Below are 22,645 nucleotides of genomic sequence, written 5' to 3'. Positions count from 1 at the left end.
TGGGCAAGAGCACAACTATTTTCAGGACACTCCTCATGCTCTAGAGGCCATCTGTTGTGGTGGAAACAGAGGACTTATTTCCTCTGTAACTGAGTGCTTCTGAAGCACTGAGACAGTGCTGAAAATAGTTGCACTCTTTGGAATATTCATCTGGAATGTTTGTATGGAATATTCATCTGATAAGCAGTGAGCCCCTTCACATAATTATCAAAAAGAGGGTAGGAGGCAATACATAGGATTAGGAACATAGGAAGCTGCCATATACTGAGTCAGACCATAAGTCCATCTCTCTCAGTATTGTCTCCACAGACTGGCAGCGGTTTCTCCAAGGTTGCAGGCAGGAATCTCTCTCAGTCCTATCTTGGAGAAGTCCTGGAGGGAACTTGGAACCTTCTGCTCTTCCCAGTGCAGCTCCATCCCTGAAGGGAATATCTTACAGTGCTCATACTTCTAGTCTCCCATTTATATGCAACCAGGGCAGACCCTGTTTAGCTAAGGGGACAAGTCATGCTTGCTACCACAAGACCAGCTCTCCATGGGTGAAGATGGGTTCATTCGTGTGTGAACTCCCAGGAATCTCTCCACCCCAGGTTGATCAAAACAGGGTAGCCCAAGTTCTGTACCCTCCTCTTTACCCAGGTAGGAGGAAAATAAAGTTCTCATACCTTGTTCTGGTTGTGCTGATGCATTTACCTTGTCTAGCAGCTTCTATGAACTAGCAGCCATGTAAACAATAGAAAGCTGTGGCTACAGGGTCTGTCAACTTTGAATGTGCCACTCCGCAAAGCACACTCTATGATTCTACACTTGTGGAATGGCTGGGCCCACCTTCTGCCCCTTTGTGACCAGTCACAGGACAGCTGATGATATAATGAGGGTTGCCATTCTACTGGCTGCACTAAGCATGCTGGGAAGGCTGCCTCGATCCTTGGAGCACCTTCTATTGTTCCAGCTCTGATTTCAGCAACTGAGTCCTCCACTGCCTTTGTAGACTGTGTTTGATGATGCAAACAGAGATTATGCATGTATGTGGTTACTAAGGTAGGAGCTTTTTATCTCCCCAACCCACCCCCCATATGGTCTTGTGAAAGGGCTCGTGCATTCATTGGGATCAACATTTTTCATCCAACTATTGCCCAATTTCTTAGTTTCTCCAATTAGTTCTGTTGTGAAATTTCATGATGTATTCCAGAGACTCTTCTCCACCTTTTTGACACACTAGGATCCAGTATATATGGCTACCAGTGCTGTTTCATGATCTGCATCCCAGAATTTGATCTATGCAGTTTTCAAATTAGCTGGTGTAGTCATTGAAGGTTATGGTTGTGACGCATAGAAACTGAAAGTATTTATGGTGCCTAATTGGCTGTGATGAAAGGGCTGTTCAAGGTTTGCAATGAATAGCAACAAAAAAGCCCGAAACTAAAGCATAAAGAGAGAGGAAGAAAAGCATTCTGCAAGCAGCAGTGGTTGGGAATAAGAAACCAATCCATTGTTAGAACTTTTCTATGCATCAAGAACTTTAAAAAGAATAAAAGTTTGTGTCTATTCTTTATATAAAGGGTCAAATAATATTGTTGCCATTGTTTAGTTGTAGTGTTGTTGAAAGGTTGCCAAAAGAAAATGAGGAACATAGGAAACTGTCTTATGTGGAGTCAGACCATTGGCCATGGGCATCGGGGGTGGTGGTGGAGCAGCCCCTCCCCCCACTGGATTGAGCCGGTTCCCATTGAATTCAATGTGGTATACTCTCAGGGAAGGTGGTATTGGATTGCTGGCTTTGCCCCTGTCTCCAGAAACAGTCCTATGGACACCCCTGCCATTGGCAACTGTTTGGCAGCAGTTCTCCAAGGTTGTAGGCAAGATTCATTCCCAGCCCTACCTGGAGATCAGTGTTCCCTCTAACAGGGATTCCCAGATGTTGTTGACTACAACTCCCAGAATCCCCAACTGCAATGGCTTTTGCTTGGGGATTCTGGGAGTGGTAATCAACAACATCTGGGAATCCCTGTTAGAGAGAACACTGCTGGAGATGCCCAGGATTAAACCCAGGACTTTCTGCATGCAAAGCACATGCTGTATCACTGAGTTACAGCCCCACTCCTGCGAACTACTATAGTCTGCAGCTGTGGTGTGTTGATGCCCAAGAGTTTGCCAATGACTTTAAAAGTGTCTTAGACAAATTCATGGAGGATCACATTATCAATTGATTGATTGATTGATTAAGTGCCATCATGTTGGTATTAATGCTTAGTGACCACATAGATTCTCTCCAGGATGATCTGTCTTCAACTTGGCCTTTAAGGTCTCTCAGTGGTGCATTCACTGCTGTCGTAGTCGACTCCATCCACCTTGCTGCTGGTCATCCTCTTCTTCTCTTTCCTTCAACTTTCCCCAGCATTATGGGCTTCTCAAGGGAGCTGGATCTTCGCATAATGTGTCCAAAGTATGATAGTTTCAATAGCTAGCCACAAACCAATAGCTAGCCATAAATGAGGCCTATATGCCACCTCCAGGCTCCGAGGTACCACTGGATGCCAGTTGCTAAGGAGCAACAATGGGAAAGAGTTATTACCGCTGTGATCTGTGTGTGGGGTTCCCAAAGGCATCAGGTGGGAAGAACGACGCTGGCCTTCTGGGCCTTTGTTCTGACTCATCAGGGCTTGCCTTGTGTTTTTATGGCCCAGAATCTTCAAAGTAGTCACAGGCCCAAACAGAATGAGCCTATGGTGCTAGGAGATGGCCCTTTTCCTTTGGTACTTTTTCCTCATTTCAAATGCCCTCCCAAAGCTGCTATTCTGCCTGATGGGAAACAAGGCTAGGCAACTCTAGTGGAGCCATCTTTTATCCCAGCTAGGTTATTAGCAACATTGAGCTGGGTGGTGGTGGAATTTGATAGGGTAAAACGGTGTTACCTGAACTGCCTCAAGATACTGGCTAGACACCTCAACTATGCTTTTGGCTGGTCTTGGGGAAATTAGGTTGGCTTGGGGAGCAGTTTCGTTCCAGTATCAATTTGAGCAAGTTTTGGTGTATTGGAAAAACAAGGAGACAGGAATACAATTCAAAGGCTTTATTAAGGATATAATGGGGGTACAGAAGGCAAATGTTTAGTTAGGCAGTGCAATCAACCTTGGCTAATATTATAGCCATGTGTCTCACTGGAAATAATTTAGCTAAAGGTATAATTATCATTCATTTATTTGATTTAATTATGAGTAAATCAGGTTGGTTAAGGCTCTTAGACCAGAGCCTGGCTTCAGGCTTGCCATGAAAAGTGCTTAGGAGGTGGAGAGGGAAGCAGAGAAGCAGCAAGGAGTCTTAGAAAGGCAAGAGGTTAGTTTGCCTATCCTTCCCAGGTATTTTGGTTCGCTCGTTGCACATTGACAGGGAGGCTTCCTCTTGGGGACCAGGCAGGAAAACAAAGAAAAGGAGTGAGGAGCAAAGGGCTACAACTCTCATGTATGAGAGTCCATAGGACAGTGATCCAAGCAGATTCCTAGGCCTGTGCTTTGGCTAGAGGTGGATATACCTTGAAGCATGCCCTGAGGCAGTTTCCAAGCCATTCTGCTTACCCAGAGGGTGGAAGATTTCATGAAAGACAAATAAATCTATTGCCCTTCAAACATATTCGCTCTGTGGGTAGCCTGCCCAATAAAGGCATGAGTAAGCTATGTAAATGTTATGTACGTGGTGAATAGAGTGTAAACCGGTGTAAAACCAGTGTAAAAATATTTCACATCTATAGTTTTTATGAGCCTCTCCACTGAATCCTTGACAGCCAACTTGTTAATTCATGATTAGTTTGGAAAATGTGCCACTTTATCTGTGTTACTTACAAAAGTATTGTATCTTTTAGCTGAGGAGATCTCTCCCATCAATGAGTTGTCTTTGAAGTAGAGTCTGAATAGCCTACCGTCCCTCATCAGTGAGACACGGGCACGTCCTGGTTTCGGTCTGTCCTGATAGCTTAGACCTGAAGGCACACTGCCAGCATAACCTGTGCCTATCGACCCACTTTGAGCCAAGAATCAAGTTCTTTTGACTAGGCAGAGTAAAGTGGGGTCTAGGATCATAAGCCCATGATCCAGTGCAGTTGAGATATTTGGGTAGGGGTGCTCTCTGTGTTACCCCAAAATATGGCTTGCTGGCAACAATGGTGCAAGCTTTAGCAAAGTGCATGCTCTAATTCTAAAATAAATTTAGAAATTATCTTAGTGGAATTCAGAAAGAGTATAGGACAGGACATAGTGAAACAGAGGGATGGAACAGGGGAAGTCATTTTGTGAGCACTAGGAACTTGATTTACAGAAATATGCTTAGGATATCTGCTTAGGATATCAGTAAGTGTTCTGCACCAGATATTATATGTGGTGCTTGCATGGTGCACCTACATGGAACACACAAACAGGTCTCCTCTTAGACTGCAGTAAGGCATTTGTAGTAGGTGACCAGTACATTCATTAAACTTAAGAGCAGTGCTCATCAAACATAATAAGATTACATATTTTGTGCCTGAACATTTTTGTTTAAAAATGATTTTGATTTCCAATGATTCAGTTCTCTCTCTCTCCCTCCCTCCCTCCCTCATCCCCCCTCTCCCCCCTTACTTTATTTCTTAGGAAAAGAAGAGTACATCGCAACATTCAAAGGATCAGAGTATTTCTGCTACGACTTGTCCCAGAATCCTATCCAGAGCAGCAGTGACGAAATAACCCTATCATTCAAAACCCTTCAGAGGAATGGACTAATGCTTCACACCGGAAAATCAGCCGATTATGTCAACCTTGCCCTGAAAAATGGAGCTGTCTCCTTGGTTATTAATTTGGGCTCAGGGGCCTTTGAAGCGCTGGTGGAACCTGTGAATGGGAAATTTAATGACAATGCCTGGCATGATGTGAAAGTAACCAGGAATCTGCGTCAGGTAACAGTACAATGGATACAGCAAATAACTGACTTTGCTTCCGCCACAGCTAAGTGTTTGGTGATATTGCAAGTTAGAACAACATGCCATTGAGTGTTTAGCAGACCTTTGAAATAAATGTAGAGTTCATTATGTTACCAAGAAGTGGGTCATCCCTATCACACATGAGCACAGGCACAGCTAGAAAGTAGTGGTGAGCCAGGGTTCTTTTTTGAACAACCATAGCATCACACAAACACACACACACACTCTATATCTAGATAGAATCATATATATATATATATATATATATATATATATATATATATATATATATATAACCACACATCTGCACATCCAATCCTTTCTTAGGGAAGTATCCAGTCTTTCCTTAGGGAAACCTACTCACCCAAAGGGTGTTGGGAGATTTTTAATATGTTGGGATCTATGTATTTATTTTAATAAACCCTAAAATGAGTGACGAAGGTGGAAAATAAATTAATGATGCAAATAAATACAAAATAAATAGATCATTTATACTGACTGACATATAGAGCAAGAATGCCACGGTGCACTGAGAGAAGCAGGCTAATAACACTCCCTAACTAGGTGCACCAGTGCTCAGCAATATGTGAAGCCCTCTTCTTCCCAAGGAAGCCCTCTATGCCACCTGAAAATAATTCCACGGGGGCTGCTCAGCCCTCAAGGACATATTTGGGGTGGCACCAAGGGCTTCCTGGGGCAGGGAAAGGCATCAACAATTGCTGCTTCCCTTCTGCGCCCATGCATCTAGTTTAGAAGTTCTGTTAGGCTGCCCTCTTGCTGGACTGGTGCATCCTTGCTCTGAATGTCAGCCAATTTTTAATAGCATTAATATAAAAATTAACACATTCATGCCCCCATGGGCACAGATGCATGAGCATAGGATCTTCCCCCAGCTCGCCCTTGGGATGTGTGCATGGGCATCCATGTATCACACAGTGTGCCTGCCGGAAATTGTTCAAATGTTAAAGAGCTAATCTTACATATTATTAAACAGATACATTTTTAATGATGATGATGATGATGATGATGATGATTTTGACTTGTTTTTCTTTCTTCTCGACACCAGATATAACTGTAGTCGAGAAGAAAGAAAAACAAGTTAAAGTAATCGACATAGCAATACCAGGGGATAGCAGAATAGAAGAAAAAGAAATAGAAAAATCACAAAATACAAAGATCTACAAACTGAAATTGAATGGCTGTGGCAGAAAAAGACCAAAATAATCCCAGTGGTAATTGGCACCCTAGGTGCAATTCCAAAACAACTTGAAGAGCACCTCAACACCATAGGGGCCACAGAAATCACCATCAGCCAATTACAAAAAGCAGCTTTACTGGGAACAGCCTAGATTCTGCGACGATATCTATAACAACCGCAACATTGACAATAAAATTCAGCCATCCCAGGTGCTTGGGAAAGACTCGATGTCTGGATAAAAACCAACTAGTCAATAACACCTGTCTGACTGTGTAAATAAATAATAATATTTTTATAGTGTTTTCCAGCAAACAAGTTCTCAGAGCGGTTTGCATATAGGGGGGAAAAAGTTGGTTCCCTATCACTAAACGCACTCACAAACTACAAAGAAACACAAGGGAGACACCAGCAACAGCCACTGGAAGGGACACTATGATGGATTGAAAAGGGACAGTCATTCTCCCCTGTTGATATAAGAAAGCCAACACTTCAAAAGGTGCCCCTTTGCCCAGTTAGCATATATAGCCACTCATATAGTATATTTCCTCTTATGTTTAGACACAGACTAAAACAGACTAATAGTAATAGCACACTACTTTGCTATTTTAATGAATTGGAGTGCCTCCAAAACAAAATTAAATGGAAGTAATTAACAAATTGTCACCTCATGAGTATTTTTTTTAAAAAAAGAATGATAGCCAGTCACATTGAGGATGTGTCATATACTGAAAATAAACCTATGAAGTTTCCAGACCACCCCATCTGCCTCTGCTGAAGGCTGCATCCCTCAAAAACACATTAGACTTCAATGCATTAGAACTGCCATACCATCTAAGCTCAGTTGTGCTTCAGGATGTCGCAGTCAGTGGATTTAAATCCAACAAATCTCGTACATGCAACATGTAGACAATAATTGGCTATAAATAGCATTGCAAAGTGCATAGCAATGTGGAATGCCCTAAGGCTGAAATGTTACGCATAGTTATTAATGCATTCAGCAACCCCACTGAAATCGATGAGAGAGTACCCAGGCATAAATGATGAGAGCATGGCACCCTAAATCATTCATTTTAACATGATAATTTGAATATACTTGATTTGTTTTTAGAGAACAGCTTGATTGCAGATTAAAAAAAATCTTGGTGACCTCTTAGTTATCTATCCACGTTCCTAGCCAACCTGCAGACTCCTTTATTAATAACCCAGGTTTACCAAAAGAGATCTGCAGATCTGTTGAATCTGTGACTGCGAGAGGATATGAATGTGCCCATCAATGTCCAAATATCATAGCCAGTTCACATATCCTCTTGGCCATGAAGTTCACTGCATTGTCTTGGGAAAATCATGGTTCTTAGCCTAACTCAGTCCCTTCAGTTTACAGATAGCTCACACAGCATGGTTGCAGCCCCCTCTGTGGATTTTTTTACACCATTCAGAGTTGGTGGAAAGGCTTATATTCACTGACTGGGTAATGCTTGCATAGTAATGCTGCTATGTTACATTTGGCGTCACATATGCAAAACTTGGAAGGATACAGAAAAGATTAGTGTGGCTCCCTGCCCAAGGACGGGATGCAAATTTGTGAAGCTTTTCGTAGAGCACATACTTTGCATGCAGAAGGTCTCATGTTGAATCCTTGGCATCTTCAGGAAGCTGGTGATGGGGAAAGCCTCTACCAAGGCCTTGAAGAGCTGATGCAAAATGCAGGTTGGTCCAAATGCAATAAGAGGAACCAGAACTGATTTGCGCTTCCTCTCTCCTGGTTTCACTAAAATATGCGCAGCCACCCTTCACATATTTGCACAATGCAAAATATTATACAAAGTGGCTGACTCAAGAATCCAGACTAACAAGTGTCAGTGCTACAGGAGAAGTACTGGTGCTTCTAGAAACTCAGCTTAACCACTCATGCGGGATGGGGGGGCTGGGTTTCAACAATCTCCCCTTCCCCTGAATGTTCTCTATGCCATGGAAACATATATCTCTGAGGGTATATATGCAGCCCTTAGGGATATATTCTTGGGTGACCCAGAGCACTTCCGGGAGAAGCCAAGGTCACCAAAATCTGGCCCTGTGTGTGCATGAGCACTGGTTGGACCTGGATTTAGGGCTAAACTATACATTATACATTATACATTAAACACTGAATTGACCCTTCCCATGTATTTTTGTTTCCTAAATACCATTTGTTGCAGGTTGCGGGCAGGGGGAGTGAGGACTGAATTGTGAGAGAGAACAGACATAACTACTTGCCCCTGTGATGGTCACAACCCAGATATGGGGAAATAGTAGCTCTGGGGGTCCCATCCAGATTGGGAGTGCCCTGAGGCAAAGGGTTAAATCCTCCTGTTGCAGTCTTGATCCTGACTGCCCCACATATTTATTTAGGAAACATAAAACCAAGCATAAAACTAATGAGATATTTAACATATAGTTTGTCCTAAGAGGGGATGAACTGCACTACTGACTTGCATAGAGAGGGAGACCGAATAAGGCAACAAGTGGCCCACTTTCTAGATTTGCCTTTGCTCATCCAAACCTGTTTAAAATCCAACAGAATAAAAACTGGGGGATGGGAGTGAGAGGTGTCACTTGTAGACATTCTAGCAGGTGCATGACCAGTGAGGCAGCTGCAGAAATCCATTCTACTCATTGTTATGTGTCAGGATATTTGCTTTGTTTCATTGCAGTAAACTGTGATCCTAAAGTCCATCAATATGACCGAAAGAAGTTTTGGAGTTGAGAAGGAGTCCTTGTGTGCTGAGGAAAAAAAAACTGAGTACTAGGGGATTCCTACTGATTTGCCGGGGCATAAGTCTGGGGAGGGCTGGGGAGCAGGAGAAGCAGTGGTCAGCTGATGAGCTTTAGGCATTCCAACCCCAAGAGTCATTTTGAATGTCTGTCAGAAGCATTCAGTTGGAGGAGGACGAAAGGAATGTGGTCGTATGTCTGTTTCTGTCCGATGAAGAGCTGAAATAAGTTCAACAATATATATCTATATCAATCTCTATATAAATATATTTGCAGGAAAATACAACTGCTGTTACCTCTGTGGAGGCGTATCTGTTAGTCTGCTTTTTTATTTTTCCTTGTAAAATTATTTTGCCCTTTTTTCTGTGTTACTAACATGCTTAATAACTAACATGTCATTCATGGAATGTTTCATTCTACTAACCGTTACCTGAACCAAAATAATGTACTAACATTGGTAGTGACCATCATATTTTTTAAGTAAACGATCGTTATTCTGTTCACAAGTTTTTAATTTCCTTTCTCCCCCCTTCTCCACAAAGCACTCAGGCATTGGACACGCTATGGTAAACAAACTACATTGTTCGGTAGATATCATTCTAATTGTTTCTTATTTTGGGTTTGCCGTGTGTTTCCTTTCTTTCTTTTAACTGTAGACATCATTAACAAAAGAGGAACTGCGGTTGGTACTCTTCTGCTTACTTTTTTAACTTCCTTTTCATCCGTTGTTGACCTCCTTTTTTTCTTTTTCTTTATCTGTTCCTGTCCAATTCTTTCTTTCTCTCTCTCTCTTTTTTTTGAACTCACATGTAGAGGGGCATCGTTAACATTTTGCATCAAAAGCTGTGGTTAACTAACAAGGGACTAAGCTGGCCTCACGTGCCGTCGGCCTAGCCGGCCTTCTAACCATTCATAATGCATGGCATGCGGGCACGGATCGGAATGACGGAAATGCCACACCCACCCATCGTTACTTCATCCACAAGCCGTTTGGTTTTCTCCATTCCTTTCTCTTCCCTTCTTCTCCTTCTCTGAGACTTGCTTTCTTGCATGCGCACATCAGAGTGTGCTGCTGATGCTGCTGCCACTTGTTTGTGTTAGTTGCTGGGTTTTCTTTTCTTTCCCTGCTTTGGCATGGAAGTTAGGCTCTTGCATGGACAATCGCTGCTGTATATATGGTGCAAACAGTGATGGTGCTGCTGGCAGAATGCTTGTGCTTTTTTTCTGTTTCCAAGGTGCACGTTTTTTTATTAGTCAATGACAGACGTTACTGAACTTACTAATATGTAACACCAGCTAAACTAACCTAGGGAAGCATTCTACTAACACCATTTTTGTGTCTGCTAATTAACCTTTTGAGTTGCAAATAGGGACTGCTGACACTAGCTCAATAATAAGACAACTCTTTTAACTAGTTAGAGCTCCTAGGGATAGCTGACTAGAATCCAAGACTAAACCTCAAACAGACATGAAAATGGGCTCCGCCTTAGGTCTCAAAAAATAAAAATAAAAACCAGGCATATCCCAGGACAGCGGTATGTAGGTCTGAGTATAGCGTGTCCTTTCCCTGTGCTTTGTTATCTAGGTGACAATATCAGTGGATGGAATTCTGACTACGACGGGCTACACTCAAGAAGACTACACCATGTTGGGCTCCGACGACTTTTTCTATGTTGGAGGCAGTCCTAGCACGGCGGACTTGCCAGGGTCACCAGTCAGTAACAACTTTATGGGCTGTCTGAAAGAGGTAAATAATGCCATCTATACCATCCCATCATGAACCCTAGAGATCGGCAAAGGCCATTCCAAAGATTTAAATAACCTCCATGTGGCTTTACAGATCTTTTTTCTTTTTTGCAATTTCAATAACTAGAGCAACTCCTTCAGCCACAGGAAAATAAGTTTTGAAATACAAGATCCCATGAGATCAAACTCTCTTGTGAACGTGCGTCAAATTTGTTCTATCCCCCCCAATGCCATTTCCTCTGCCCATCTCTAAAACGTTCATGACTGGTCTGTTGTATGTCTGATTGTCCTGTTTAAATGCCTCCAACAAACAGATTCTGCTGGTTCTAACAATACAACACACACACAAAGATTTGTTATTGTTATTGTAACTATCCGCTTGTTGAAATCTCTTAGGATCTCTAGGTGCTTTTTGATATTACAGCAGGATTTGAAGGACGTGCAGAGTTAATTTTTTGGGGGGTAGCAAGTTGTGACTGAGGCCTAGTTCTCACTGAAGTGGTAAATCTGTCTTTCCTAACCACTATGGAGAGAGATACTTTTAAGGCTGAATGCAATTCCTTCCCATAGAAAATCATATACCAGAGAGAGAGACTTTGCTAGGCTTTGCTATAGCTTCCTCTGTGACAAACTAGTTTTTTATGTGCAGTGAGGGGGCGGGTTTGGTATGGAGTAGCATTCTGTCATTTTAGTTCCCACCTGTTACACATTTTACCTCAGAGAGAGCTAAGTCTGACTATCAGGCTGAGGGAATGACTATTTAGAGTGTGAGGAAAGTTTACCGCACTTTTAAATTACTGAGCTGGAATTATAAGTTTAATTATGCCACACTTTTGATTGATTGATTAAGTGCTATCAAGTTGTTGTTGACTCTTAGTGACCACATAGATAGATTATCTCCAGGTTGATCTGTCTTCAGCTTGGCCTTTAAGGTCTCTCAGTGGTACATTTATTGTTATTGTTGTCGTGATTGAGTCTATCCACCTTGCTGCTGGTCTTCCTCTTCTTCTCTTTACTTCACCTTTTCCCGGCATTATGGACTTCTCAAAGGAGCTGGGTTTTCGCATAATGTGTCCAAAGTATGATAGTTTGAGCCTGGTCATTTGTGCCTTGTGTGAAAATTCTGAATTGATTTGTTCTATGATCCATTTGTTTGTTTTCCTGGCTGTCCATGGTATCCTCAAAAGTCTTCTGCAGTACCAAAGTTCAAAAGCTTTGATACTTTTTCTGTCTTGCTCCTTCAAAGTCCAGCTTTCACATCCATAGAGTCATAATGCAGATGCTTCACTTTTTGTGGAAGACATCTATGACTGGATGGAATAAAGTTGGTGGTTGGTTGGTTGTACCATCGAGTCAGTGTTGACTCCTGGCGACCACAGAGCTATGTGGTTTTCTTTGTAGAATACAGGAGTGGTTTACCATTGCCTTCCCCCATGCAGTATGAGATGATGCCTTTCAGCACCTTCCTCTGTCGCTGCTGCCTGGTATAGGAGTTTCCCATATTCTGGGAAACACACCAGCAGGGATTCTAACCAACAGCCTCCTGCTCTCTAAGCAGGTTGCTTCTCTGCTGCTCCATTCCTTGCACATATGATTGTTGGCAGCCCAGTATAATTCTTGCTAGTATAAGAATGTGGAGTAAGGGTGAGAAGAGGGCAAATGTGTATTCTCTGCTTCCTCAGAAGACAGGGCTAGATCTATTAGGCTTTAGTTACAGGATGGTAGATTTCCATTGAACATTAGGAGAAACTTCTTAACAATAAGAACAGTTTGGCAATGGAACCAGTTACCCAAAGACAGGTGGGCTCCCCCTGGAGGCCTTCAGGCAAAGGATGAACAGCCATCTCTTCTCTACCTAGATTTTCTGCATTACAGGGGATTGGATTAGTTGGCAGGCACAGCCCAGCCCACTCCAACTCTTTATTTCTATGTATTTCTGGAACTGCCCCTTCCAATAGTATCAGTAGGAGAATCTTCACAGGCACATAGGAGATCTGGGACTGGGTGTGTATCTTATCAACTCTTGGGGGTGCTTCCTGCATTGCAAATAAATGACATGGGAATTTTCCTACGCAGGTGATTCTTTTCTTAAAAGCTCAGAAGAAAAACCTATATTAAATAGGCTTACCATCTCGTTCACAGACCAGTTAAGTAAAGCATATGGATTTATATTGGATCAATCATTAAGTTTAACCCTCCAATGTAATTTATAGGCTTTGGGTCATTATCTACGGTAATTGATTTTATTGAGGACTCTGATTTATAGAAGAGTCCTTTTTGAAAATAATATTTTAGGCCTATATAAATAAGGCATCTAAAGCACCCCCATACATACACGACCACTATGATAGCGCAATCACACATTGCCATGCAACTTGTTTTAGGAATAATGTAAGTTGTGTCACAACATGCAATCACACGACAATATGTAGGAGTAAAACAACCCTTCTGCACAGCAGTGCAGCCATGTGGTTTAGATGCCCACAGTGGCAGGTCATGTCAGCCAAAATGTTTAAGAGAGGGGCTGGATTTTACCTAAGATTTTCCTTTAAAAGCCATTCTGTTCCCTTGAGGAGCCTTTCCATTGCATTGTCAGAAAGGAGGTATGCAACAAGTTGGAATGGAGACAAGTTAAAGTTCTTTTGTGGAGTTTGGATTAGAATTTCCAGAACATCAAAAAGTGCTCTGAAAAAGAAATGGAAGCAATCTTCCCTCTCTCAACCAGTATTCTGCATCTGTGATTTTCTGTTCTAATATTACAGTTGCTTTGGGGAGGATTGTGGTATGTATGTGTATCTTTCAGTGAACTATCTGGGAAATAAACAACATAGAACATAATTATAAAATTAGAGTTATCATGAAGATATGAGACATAATACTTCTTTTCATAGACCCATAGGCTCTTAACTGAGTTAGAACCCCTGTTATCTTATTTTCAGTGAAAACACGCATAATGTGTATTTTCTTTACCTAGTTGAAGTTAATTCCATCTCTTCATGAGTACAGTCCCACAGCAGTAATTGAAAAGATTAGATCATAAAAATGGAGCACTGTGGAGTCTTTAAGGGAGGACATGTTCAACATCGGGGGTAAATAAAATCAGAAGTGCCTAAAGTCATTGGTCTTTGATTAGTGGGTTGGAACCCAAAAGTAGGTCGCCTGTGTCACTCTGGCCCCATGTGGGAGAAGGAGAAAGAGGGAAAGTGAGAAGGAGAAACAAGCCAGTCTTGTGATCGCAAGCTTGAATTGTCCCCTTTGCTAATCAGGGTTTGCATTGGCTTGCATCTGGATGGGTGACCACGTGTGAGTGCTCTAAAATATTCCCCCAGGGGATGGGGCCATAGCTCAGTGGAAGAGAATCCACTTGCCTGCATGCAGAAGGTCCCAGGTTCAATCCCTGGCATGCTCCTGCCTGAAACCTTGGAGAGCTGCTGCCAGTCTGTGTAGACCAGGCCTGCTCAACTTCGGCCCTCCTGCAGATGTTGGCCTACAACTCCCATAATCCCTGGCTATTGGCTACAGTGGCTGGGAATTATGGGAGTTGTCGTCCAAAAACAGCTGGGGGGCCTAAGTTGAGCAGGCCTGGTGTAGACAATACTGAGCTTTGAGCTAGATAAACTAATGGTCTGTCTGACTTGGCATAAGATAGCTTTCTATGTTCTTATATGTGGGGCAGGGGGACTAGGATTAATGTTGAAAACTAAGGCAGATCCCCAGTCTGGATATTTGAGGACTGTAGGGCTGTTCACACATAGACATGTACAGATGTCTGTATATTTGTATACAATTTTCATGTGGGTGATGGTACTTGCATTCCTTTTTAAAGTCAACACAGGGGCTGGACCTTTCAAAAGTGCCGAGTATAGGTGTATGCACCACTGCGCACACGCCGAGTATAACGTGCGAAGCGCTTCATTCACATGTACAGATTAATCATCATAGTATGCTGTATACAATGTGTGTTCATGCAGTTGACCATTATATGTGAACAGAGCTTATGGCATTGAGTAGTTGGATTTCCAAACAATTATAAAGATCTACCACTAGTATGTAACCACTTTTAGAGACCTGCTTCTTAAGGCACAGCTACTGATCTGGAAGTTAGAGATGTGCCCAAACCGGTTCAGCACCTCCTTAGGGAAGCGCCAAACTGGCTTGCATGCCGACACTGCGCAGGCTGCTGGGAACAGGGCTGCAGCCATGTGTGGCCTTCTGAAGAGCAAATGCCGCACCCGGAAAAGTGGTAGGGTGGTGGAGAAGCAGGTACGGTCCTGCTTACCTGCTTTTTAAAGGAACCAAACCCTGTCCTGCCTGTGGCTGAATAAGCCATTCATGCACATTCCTACTGGAAGCATGTGTATGCATCCAATTGGTGGCAATTTTCTGATAGTTGCTTTAGTAGTTTTATTATTTTACCTGCGAGTTAGCTGCTGCCCAAAACATACATATGACTAAGCATTAATTATTGGCCATAGTATTGCAACGATGGTGGTCTTTAAAGTGGAAGAAAGAAGGACATGGGATGGTTTCTTCTGAAATTAGGCCAAATTAATTTAGATCCATTGAAAAGAAGTGGGCTGGTTTTAGGTCTACCTGAAAATCTAAAAAGAAGTAGGATGGCACCCCACGCCATCTCTCTCCCCTTCAACCACTGCATTACATAACATAAGAACATAAGAACAGCCCTGCTGGATCAGGCCCAAGGCCCAGCATCCCGTTTCTCACAGTGGCCCACCAGATGATTCTGGAAGCCACAGGCAACAGTTGAGGCCATGCCCTCTATCCTGATGTTACTCCCCTGCAACTGGTACCCAGAGGCACCCCGCCTTCGAGGCTGGAGGTGGCCTACAGCCCTCTGACTAGTAGCCGTCAATAGACCTCTCCTCAATGAAGTTATCCAAACCCCTCTTAAAGCCTTCCAGGTTGTTGGCTGTCACCACATCTCGTGGCAGATAATTCCACAAGTTGATTATGCGTTGTGTGAAAAAGTACTTCCGTTTACTGGTCCTTTGCTGGTCGTTTGTATTGTGATATTTATACCACAGGTCAGACCACAGATCAGGCATTCTCAACCTTGGATCCCCAGATGCTGTTGGACTACAGTTTCCATAATCCTTAGCCATAACGGTTGAATGGCTGGTAATGATGGGAATTGTAGTCCAACAGCACCTGGGAGCCAAAGGTTGGGAACCTCTGCCTCAGAGGATAAGACAGTGCTATAAATGAAATGAAGCAAACTATCATTGATATGATGCTGCCTCTGTTGATAAATCCCATGTCCAAAACTATACGTCTCCTTGTATCGTTCAGCTTTCTTTCCTCCTTTTCTTAATGGGTAATCTCACACTGGCTGCTAGTGAGTCCTACTGAGCTAATTGGGATAGATTTTGCTAGTAAATCTTGAAGAGTTTGAAGACAACTGTACTAGTATTTCTAAAGAAGATCCACTACCAGTATGTAATCATTTTTAGAGCCCCACTTCTTGGGATACATCCACTAAGTAGTTTCACCAGTATACGTTTTGCTAGTCAGTCTTGGTCTATGGTGTAGGTCCTCTCCAGCTTAAATGGTCTTAGGATCTTCCTTAAGATTTCCCCATGGGGCTAGTGCTAAATACTGTATATCATTTGACCACCACTTTTAGATTTTTCTTTGGTGTCTTGGGAGTGACAGAGATAGTGGAAATGAACATCATTCAGAGGCTGACATCCAGACTAAGTTACTCAACAGTACTACTCAAGAGTTACTCTAATAGGACTACTCCACAGTAATGCATGTCAGCTATTCTTAGATACTACCTCTAATGTAGGATTTGGCAATATGAAACTGGAACTGAAATCCTTTTGAAATTATTCTAATCTCCATTCCCTTCCATCAACATACCAGTGATGATAGGGATGGAAATATTCCTCTCATAAATATTTATCTTGTAGCTGTCATCCAGCTCTTTCTCTGTAACAGATCCAGCTTAGCAATGTTTTAAAAAGATGGATCTATAACATGTAATATCATTTTTAAAATCTAGATCCTCATGTCGTCTACAATGTAATATCAAAAATCCTCTCTCCAGGAGCTTAAATTCAATAAGATGCCTTAACATTCCATGGAAAGATTATCCTTCTTTACTGATTTCCATCAGATGTTTTCCATCACCATGTAAATAACTATTTGTCTTCTAAATTTAATCTTCTAGTCTACAGTTATTCCCTCTCTTTCTCATCACTCTTCTCTTTCTCTTGAAATGTATTCTGAGCTTAGTTTCCTTTCATCCCAGAAATCGTGACTGTTTTCTGTTCTGTAACATCATTTGTTCACATCAGTTCTTTTGAACTGCTCTGGATGTTCAGACCTGTCTGCCTTTCCTTCTACCTCTCCAAATGAAAATACATCATTTTATTTGATATTACTGTTCTTGTGAACAAGGGTCACATCTAGAAATAATATGGCCAATGAGACTATTTTCCAGTAGAATCTTATCTGAAATGATAGATAATTGTACTTTGCTTCTTTTCTTGTACTTTAGAAAGCCATCTAAGGTTGGGAGAGAGATTCATTTATGGGAGGGAGAAAAGAGGAAAAACCGCCACTCTGAAACATGGCAACTTTATTTCACAACTTGAACTATTCCTTCCAATCACTAGAAATTTAAATTTTTTAAGATGACTTGTCTGCTATGTCTGCATCTAAGAAAGATAGGGATGCATAATTCATTTTTCCCCTTGTTTGGATCACTCTGCAATGTGTGATGATTAAAGATTTAGTGCAATGGAAGCTATATACCGGAGAGCTCCTTCCACCTAATGGTGCCTGTATTAACTCATCAGAAGTGCAAACAAACTTATCCCTTCACCTTATACTCACAGCTGGGCAATAGAGATCTCTGCAGGTTGGGGAAGCCTTCCCACTGAAGGTGTTGGCTGACATCCAGATGAAATTATTCCTGGGTAGTCCTATTGCAATGAAGTGGCCTTTAGGGTAACTCTTGAGGATCTTCATCTGGGTGTCGGCCACTGATAATAGTAACTGAAAAATTGACTGTATAGCAGGATGAGGGCAGAAATCCCTTAGATATCCCATTCTTGAGAGATTTCATTAGCAAGGCTGCTACCTCCTCCCATCCACAAATGGGAACAACCCCCAAGGTTCTCATTTTTAGATGGGAAGGTGGCTTGCTGGTAAAATGTGGCAGTGGTGGCATAGACTCGTGCCAATGCTGCTGCCTTCTCCTGACACCCTCTATACAGGGCTGGGATGATTCTCCAGAGGTGGCCATGGCCCCTTTCATTGCTTTGACAGTCAGGGCCCTCCCCTGGAATTGGCCATGTCTTCTCAAAACTGGTTTGACTTCCCTCCGCATTCCTCAGATTATTGGATGAAGTTTATTTTCCTAGGTAAACTAAAAGTATGTGTACGTTTGCCCCATGAGCAATTAGACGTGAGGGTAATTGGATCGGGGGGGAAATGGCAGGAGGAATCCATCAACTCCAGTGTCATGGCCCTGATTCATATCATAGAGGAGAGGCCATAGTTTAGTAGTGGTACAGAAGATGTTTTGACAGATCCATTCCCAGGGAAAGGCCTGCTCCAGTTCTGACTCTAAGGCTGCCTTCGGACATCACAGGGAACCTGTGAGAAATTTGATAAATAATAATAAGCTGCCCAGAGATGAAAGTTTGGGGCGGTATACAAATTTTATTATTATTATTATTATTATTATTATTATCATTATCATTATCATTATCATTATCATTATCATTATTATTAACAACCTGAGGCAAATTCACCCCAGGTTTGTGCCCCCCCCGTGATGTCCTAATGAATGGAACCACAGTTCCCAGACCCAGCCGTGGTTCTGATTTTGCCCCCAAACACTGGAATGAACCCTCAGTTTGTAGTGAGTTCCACTTACCCAACTGAGGGTCTGTTGCCTGCAGAGCGTTTTCCTGTTTGTGCAGCTTGCACAAACCAGTTAAGGGGAATAAGCTCCTCCCCCTTTCAAACACAATTGTCTGCTACAGCTGTCCTTCCTGCATTGAAGGAAGCCTGGGAAGCGAGTTACTTCCCCTTTGAAGCCTCCCAGACTGCATAGGATTATTGTCTTTAATGTGAGCTGGGGGAATACGGGCAAACTGCAGTTTATTGGACCCGCGGTTTGCCATTAAGTCCAAAGGTGGCCACAGAATATTAGACATTTATGCAAGGTATCTGGGAATGTTAAGACAAACCAAGGAAGATGGTGCCCCCTTCAGCTCATTTTGTTTAGTGAATGATAAAAGTTCTGAACTTCAAATGTGACACTGTTGTCAGGGCCACCATTCCAGATAACAGTGAAGAGAGGACATTTCAAGGGTGGAGGCAAAATGAATAATGGTATCAAGACAGGACAATTACTTTCTTTGAAAGGGGAGGGATCAGAAGAGAATCAGTGCCTTTACCATGCAAATGTAGGCCCATTCAATTGTTTATAACCTTAGTTAAACTCTAGTCACTCTATTGACGAAGATCTTTATGGGTCTAATTGTGTCGGTATGTGGATGGGGATAAACATATGAATTCACATCACATTTAAACATGAAGTGTAGGCAGATGGCATCAGTTCTTGGAGGCACCTTCCCATGCGCATCAGATTTACATCCGGCATGGATGTGTGAAGAAGTCTGCCTAAGGATCACCTCTCTCCACTGTAATCTGGAATGCTCCGGTTGCATGATGAGCAAGTGGTGGTGGGGGAGGAGGAGGAGATGCCCTCCTGGAAAAGGTCAATATCTTTCTCTTAATTTACGTATTTTTAAAAGTATATAGAACCTTGTTATACGCAGATTCTGTATCTGCAGATCCACATGTTCACGAGTGTCTAATTGAAACCTGATTAAAGGATTAAAACCCATGTAGCCACAGTTCCTAGAGGGCCAGAAGTGACTGTGGAAGTCAATTCTGGTTGCAAGGAGATCACTTTTACCCATGAGAGCCATTTTGTGGCTCATTTCAGCCGCCCAATAGAAAAAAAAATCTGTGATTTGGGGCACTGTTTTGGACTTGGGGGGCATTGCTGGACGTCAAGAGACCCACAGGGCACCGTAGGGCACTTTATATGGCTCACTTGGGTGAGTTTTTTGGTGTGTGTTTTTTGTCTGGGAACCTAATCCTCATGTTTCCATAGACTCAATTTACTCATTATCCATGGTTTCATTACCCACAGTAATCTGCAGGAATGGAACCCCCATGGATAATGAGGTCGACCTGTATCCTACATTTATTTTCCTAAAGGAAATTAAAAGTGCCTAACAATATAAATGTTAAAAACACTAGCTGGTGTCCTAAGGTAGCACCAGTGCTGGACATACTGTGCAGAGCATTTGTGTTAGCCCATTTTGATGTATTGCCTTCAGCTATTGTAGATGGTAGATATGGTAAGGTTCTTTACTCTGGACACTACTGTTCATGTGTTGCAAAGGCCATAGAGGATGTGGGTCATGTTTTATGAAATTTTAGTTTTTATAGGGATCTGTGAGAGACTTTAATTTTAATGCTAATTAAGGATATACCATATATATAATATGAAGTATAACTTTCAATTATCCTGTCAGATCATAAAGCTAACATTATTTATAACGTGGTTAAGTTTTGCTTAATAGCAATGAATATACAACAACAGTTAATGACTAATGTCGTTGAGCAATATACTATGTGATTATATACTCATTACACAGGGACATAGGAAGCCGCCATATACTGAGTCAGACCATTGGTCTATTTAGCTCAGTATTGTCTACACACACTGGCAGTGGCTTCTCCAAGGTTGCAGGCAGGAATATCTCTCAGCCCTATCTGTAAAACATTCCCCACAACCCTGTCCTTGCTAGTCACATGATGGCATCAAGATAGATAGATACTTTATTTACGGCCAATGGCCAAAACATGATGGCATCAAAAGCTGCTGATAGGTCCAGCAGAACCAGCAGGATTCACTTCTTCGTATAGATCATCAACTAGAATGACCAGAGCTATTTCAGTTCCAAAGGTAGGTTGGAAGATAGATTGAAATGGTAATCAGTTTCAGCTACAAATCTCTAGATTTCCCTTATTGGGCAAAAATAAACTTTGAAATAAAGGATTATAGTAGTCAAGGTTACACACAATTATATTGTATATATATATATTTTAAAAAGATAATTTTAATATTCTGGGTAATAATGTTTATTTAAAACTAAAATAATTCAAAGGCCAGAGCTTTTTAAATTTGTGTGTACATGTATCTGTATCTGTATCTATGGAGAGGAAGGGTAGCTCAGAAGAGGACCACATCCTTTATATGTACAAAGTCCATATAAGTTGGTTAGTTAAGTTCCTTTAAGTTGGTTACAAAGTTCAGTTCCTGTTATCTGCTGCTAAAAGGATTGTAGACTGTAGGTAGCAGGAGTGGGGGTGGGTGGGTGGAGAGTGCTTGCCAAAAAGACACACTAACACAAGACTGGACTAGAGGGATCAATGGTCTAATTCAGTATAAGGCAGCTTCATGAGTTTACTGGAAGCAGGTGGATGTTCTGTACAATAACGTTTGCACTAAATTCTGATCCAAATTTCTAAATTCTGATCGTAAATTTCTTTACGATCCAAAAATCCTTAGTATGAGCCTCAGAAACAACAGTGGAAAGAATATCAGCTTTGCATGAGAATCAGGCTGACTGCTGAAATCTTGCCTGGCAGTGAGTTTATGCAAAATGTCTCTGGGCCTGTAGCTGGTTCCACCATATAAGCAAGTTGTATGGGCTGATTTAACCTGCAGTGGGGAAGGAGATGCTATGGGCAGTAGCCACTGAGGTATAATCCTATGCCAGGGAAGTGGAATAGAAATGAATCTTCATATCTTGCTCTGTCACTTACTTACTTATCCCTTACTTAATATCCCTTATTTAATGGTCACAGCTTTTCTCTGCTGTCATGGGTTTTCTGGAAAGGATATCACACAAGACTAAGAAATAGTAACCATAAAATGGAAGGGCAAAATCTGTGGCCATTAATGCTGCCGCCATGTCCTTCTGCCTTCCCATTGGCTCAGCAGCAGTCCAGGATGCCTCTAGATAACATCATTCAAGAATATCCTTGTTTGCCATCCATCACAGAGAAGTAGGAAGAATGGAGCCTTAACTCTGCCACTGCTTCAGAGGAGTTGGGAACATAGGAAACTGCCTTATACTGAATCACACCATTGGTCCACCTAGCTCAGTATTGTCTACACAGACTGGCAGCAGCTTCTCCAAGGTTGTAGGCAGGAGTCTCTTTCAGCCCTATCTTGAAGATGCCAGGGAGGGAACTTGCACCCTTCTGCATGCAAACATGCAGATGGTCTTCCCACAGCAGCTCCATCCCCTAAGGGGAATATCTTTCTCTCTTTTTCTAATTAATTAATTAATTAATTAATTAATTAATAAGAGTCATGGCTGAATGGGGATTTGAACTCAGGTCTCCCCAGTAAGGATGTGCACGAATTGATTTTTTCCATTTTGATTTGTACCCAAATTGAATCACCTCCAATTTGTTTTGGGTCCGAATCTCCCCCCCCCCCATCACCTCAGATTCAATTTGTACCCAAATTTTCCAAAGCCGAATCAATTTGGGATAGAAAGAGGGTCCTGGGGGCAAAAGAGTGTGGTGTATTGTTGTGCCCAATGGGTGGAAGCTACCACCCAAATTTCCAAGACATTGGGCAAAGGGTTGATTTTAAAAGAATTTTTGAATTTAGCACGTCTTTAAGCTTTCGCCCCATAGGAAATAATGGGGATTTCAGCAGCCCCCTAACTCCACTTGGGGGGGCAGCATGGTGTTCTGAGAGTAGATTCTCTGGTAGATAATTAGAGTGGATTCACTCTCATTTCCTACCAGATAATCTACTCTCAGAACATGTCAAAAACAACAAAACTCAGTGCCCCATGGGCTTGTGGGTTTGGGGGGTAGTTGGCACACTATGTGCACTACACCACCACTTGTTCTGGGCCACCCTG

General features: G+C 42.2%; 1 protein-coding gene and 1 pseudogene across 27 annotated transcripts in view; both read left to right on the top strand.

Annotated features, from left to right (window-relative positions):
• NRXN1 (neurexin 1) overlaps positions 1-22,645 on the top strand; it is a 1,475,796-nt gene that overhangs the window by 509,910 nt on the left and 943,241 nt on the right. For 12 of the 27 annotated variants that reach the window (XM_053244465.1, XM_053244440.1, XM_053244415.1 and 9 more), the window contains 3 exons: positions 4,623-4,924; positions 9,440-9,484; positions 10,483-10,644. In XM_053244465.1, coding sequence (XP_053100440.1) covers positions 4,623-4,924; positions 9,440-9,484; positions 10,483-10,644 — 509 coding nt within the window. The remainder of the gene's footprint in view (positions 1-4,622; positions 4,925-9,439; positions 9,485-10,482; positions 10,645-22,645) is intronic. The other 15 variants (XM_053244491.1, XM_053244481.1, XM_053244472.1 and 12 more) reach the window with 2 other exon arrangements.
• On the top strand, positions 7,642-7,754 carry LOC128341351 (uncharacterized; annotated as a pseudogene).

The sequence above is a fragment of the Hemicordylus capensis genome, chromosome 1, assembly GCF_027244095.1.
Source record: "Hemicordylus capensis ecotype Gifberg chromosome 1, rHemCap1.1.pri, whole genome shotgun sequence".
NCBI lineage: Eukaryota > Metazoa > Chordata > Lepidosauria > Squamata > Cordylidae > Hemicordylus > Hemicordylus capensis.
Note: the sequence above shows the minus strand (reverse complement) of the source record. Positions and strands in the feature narration are given on the sequence as shown.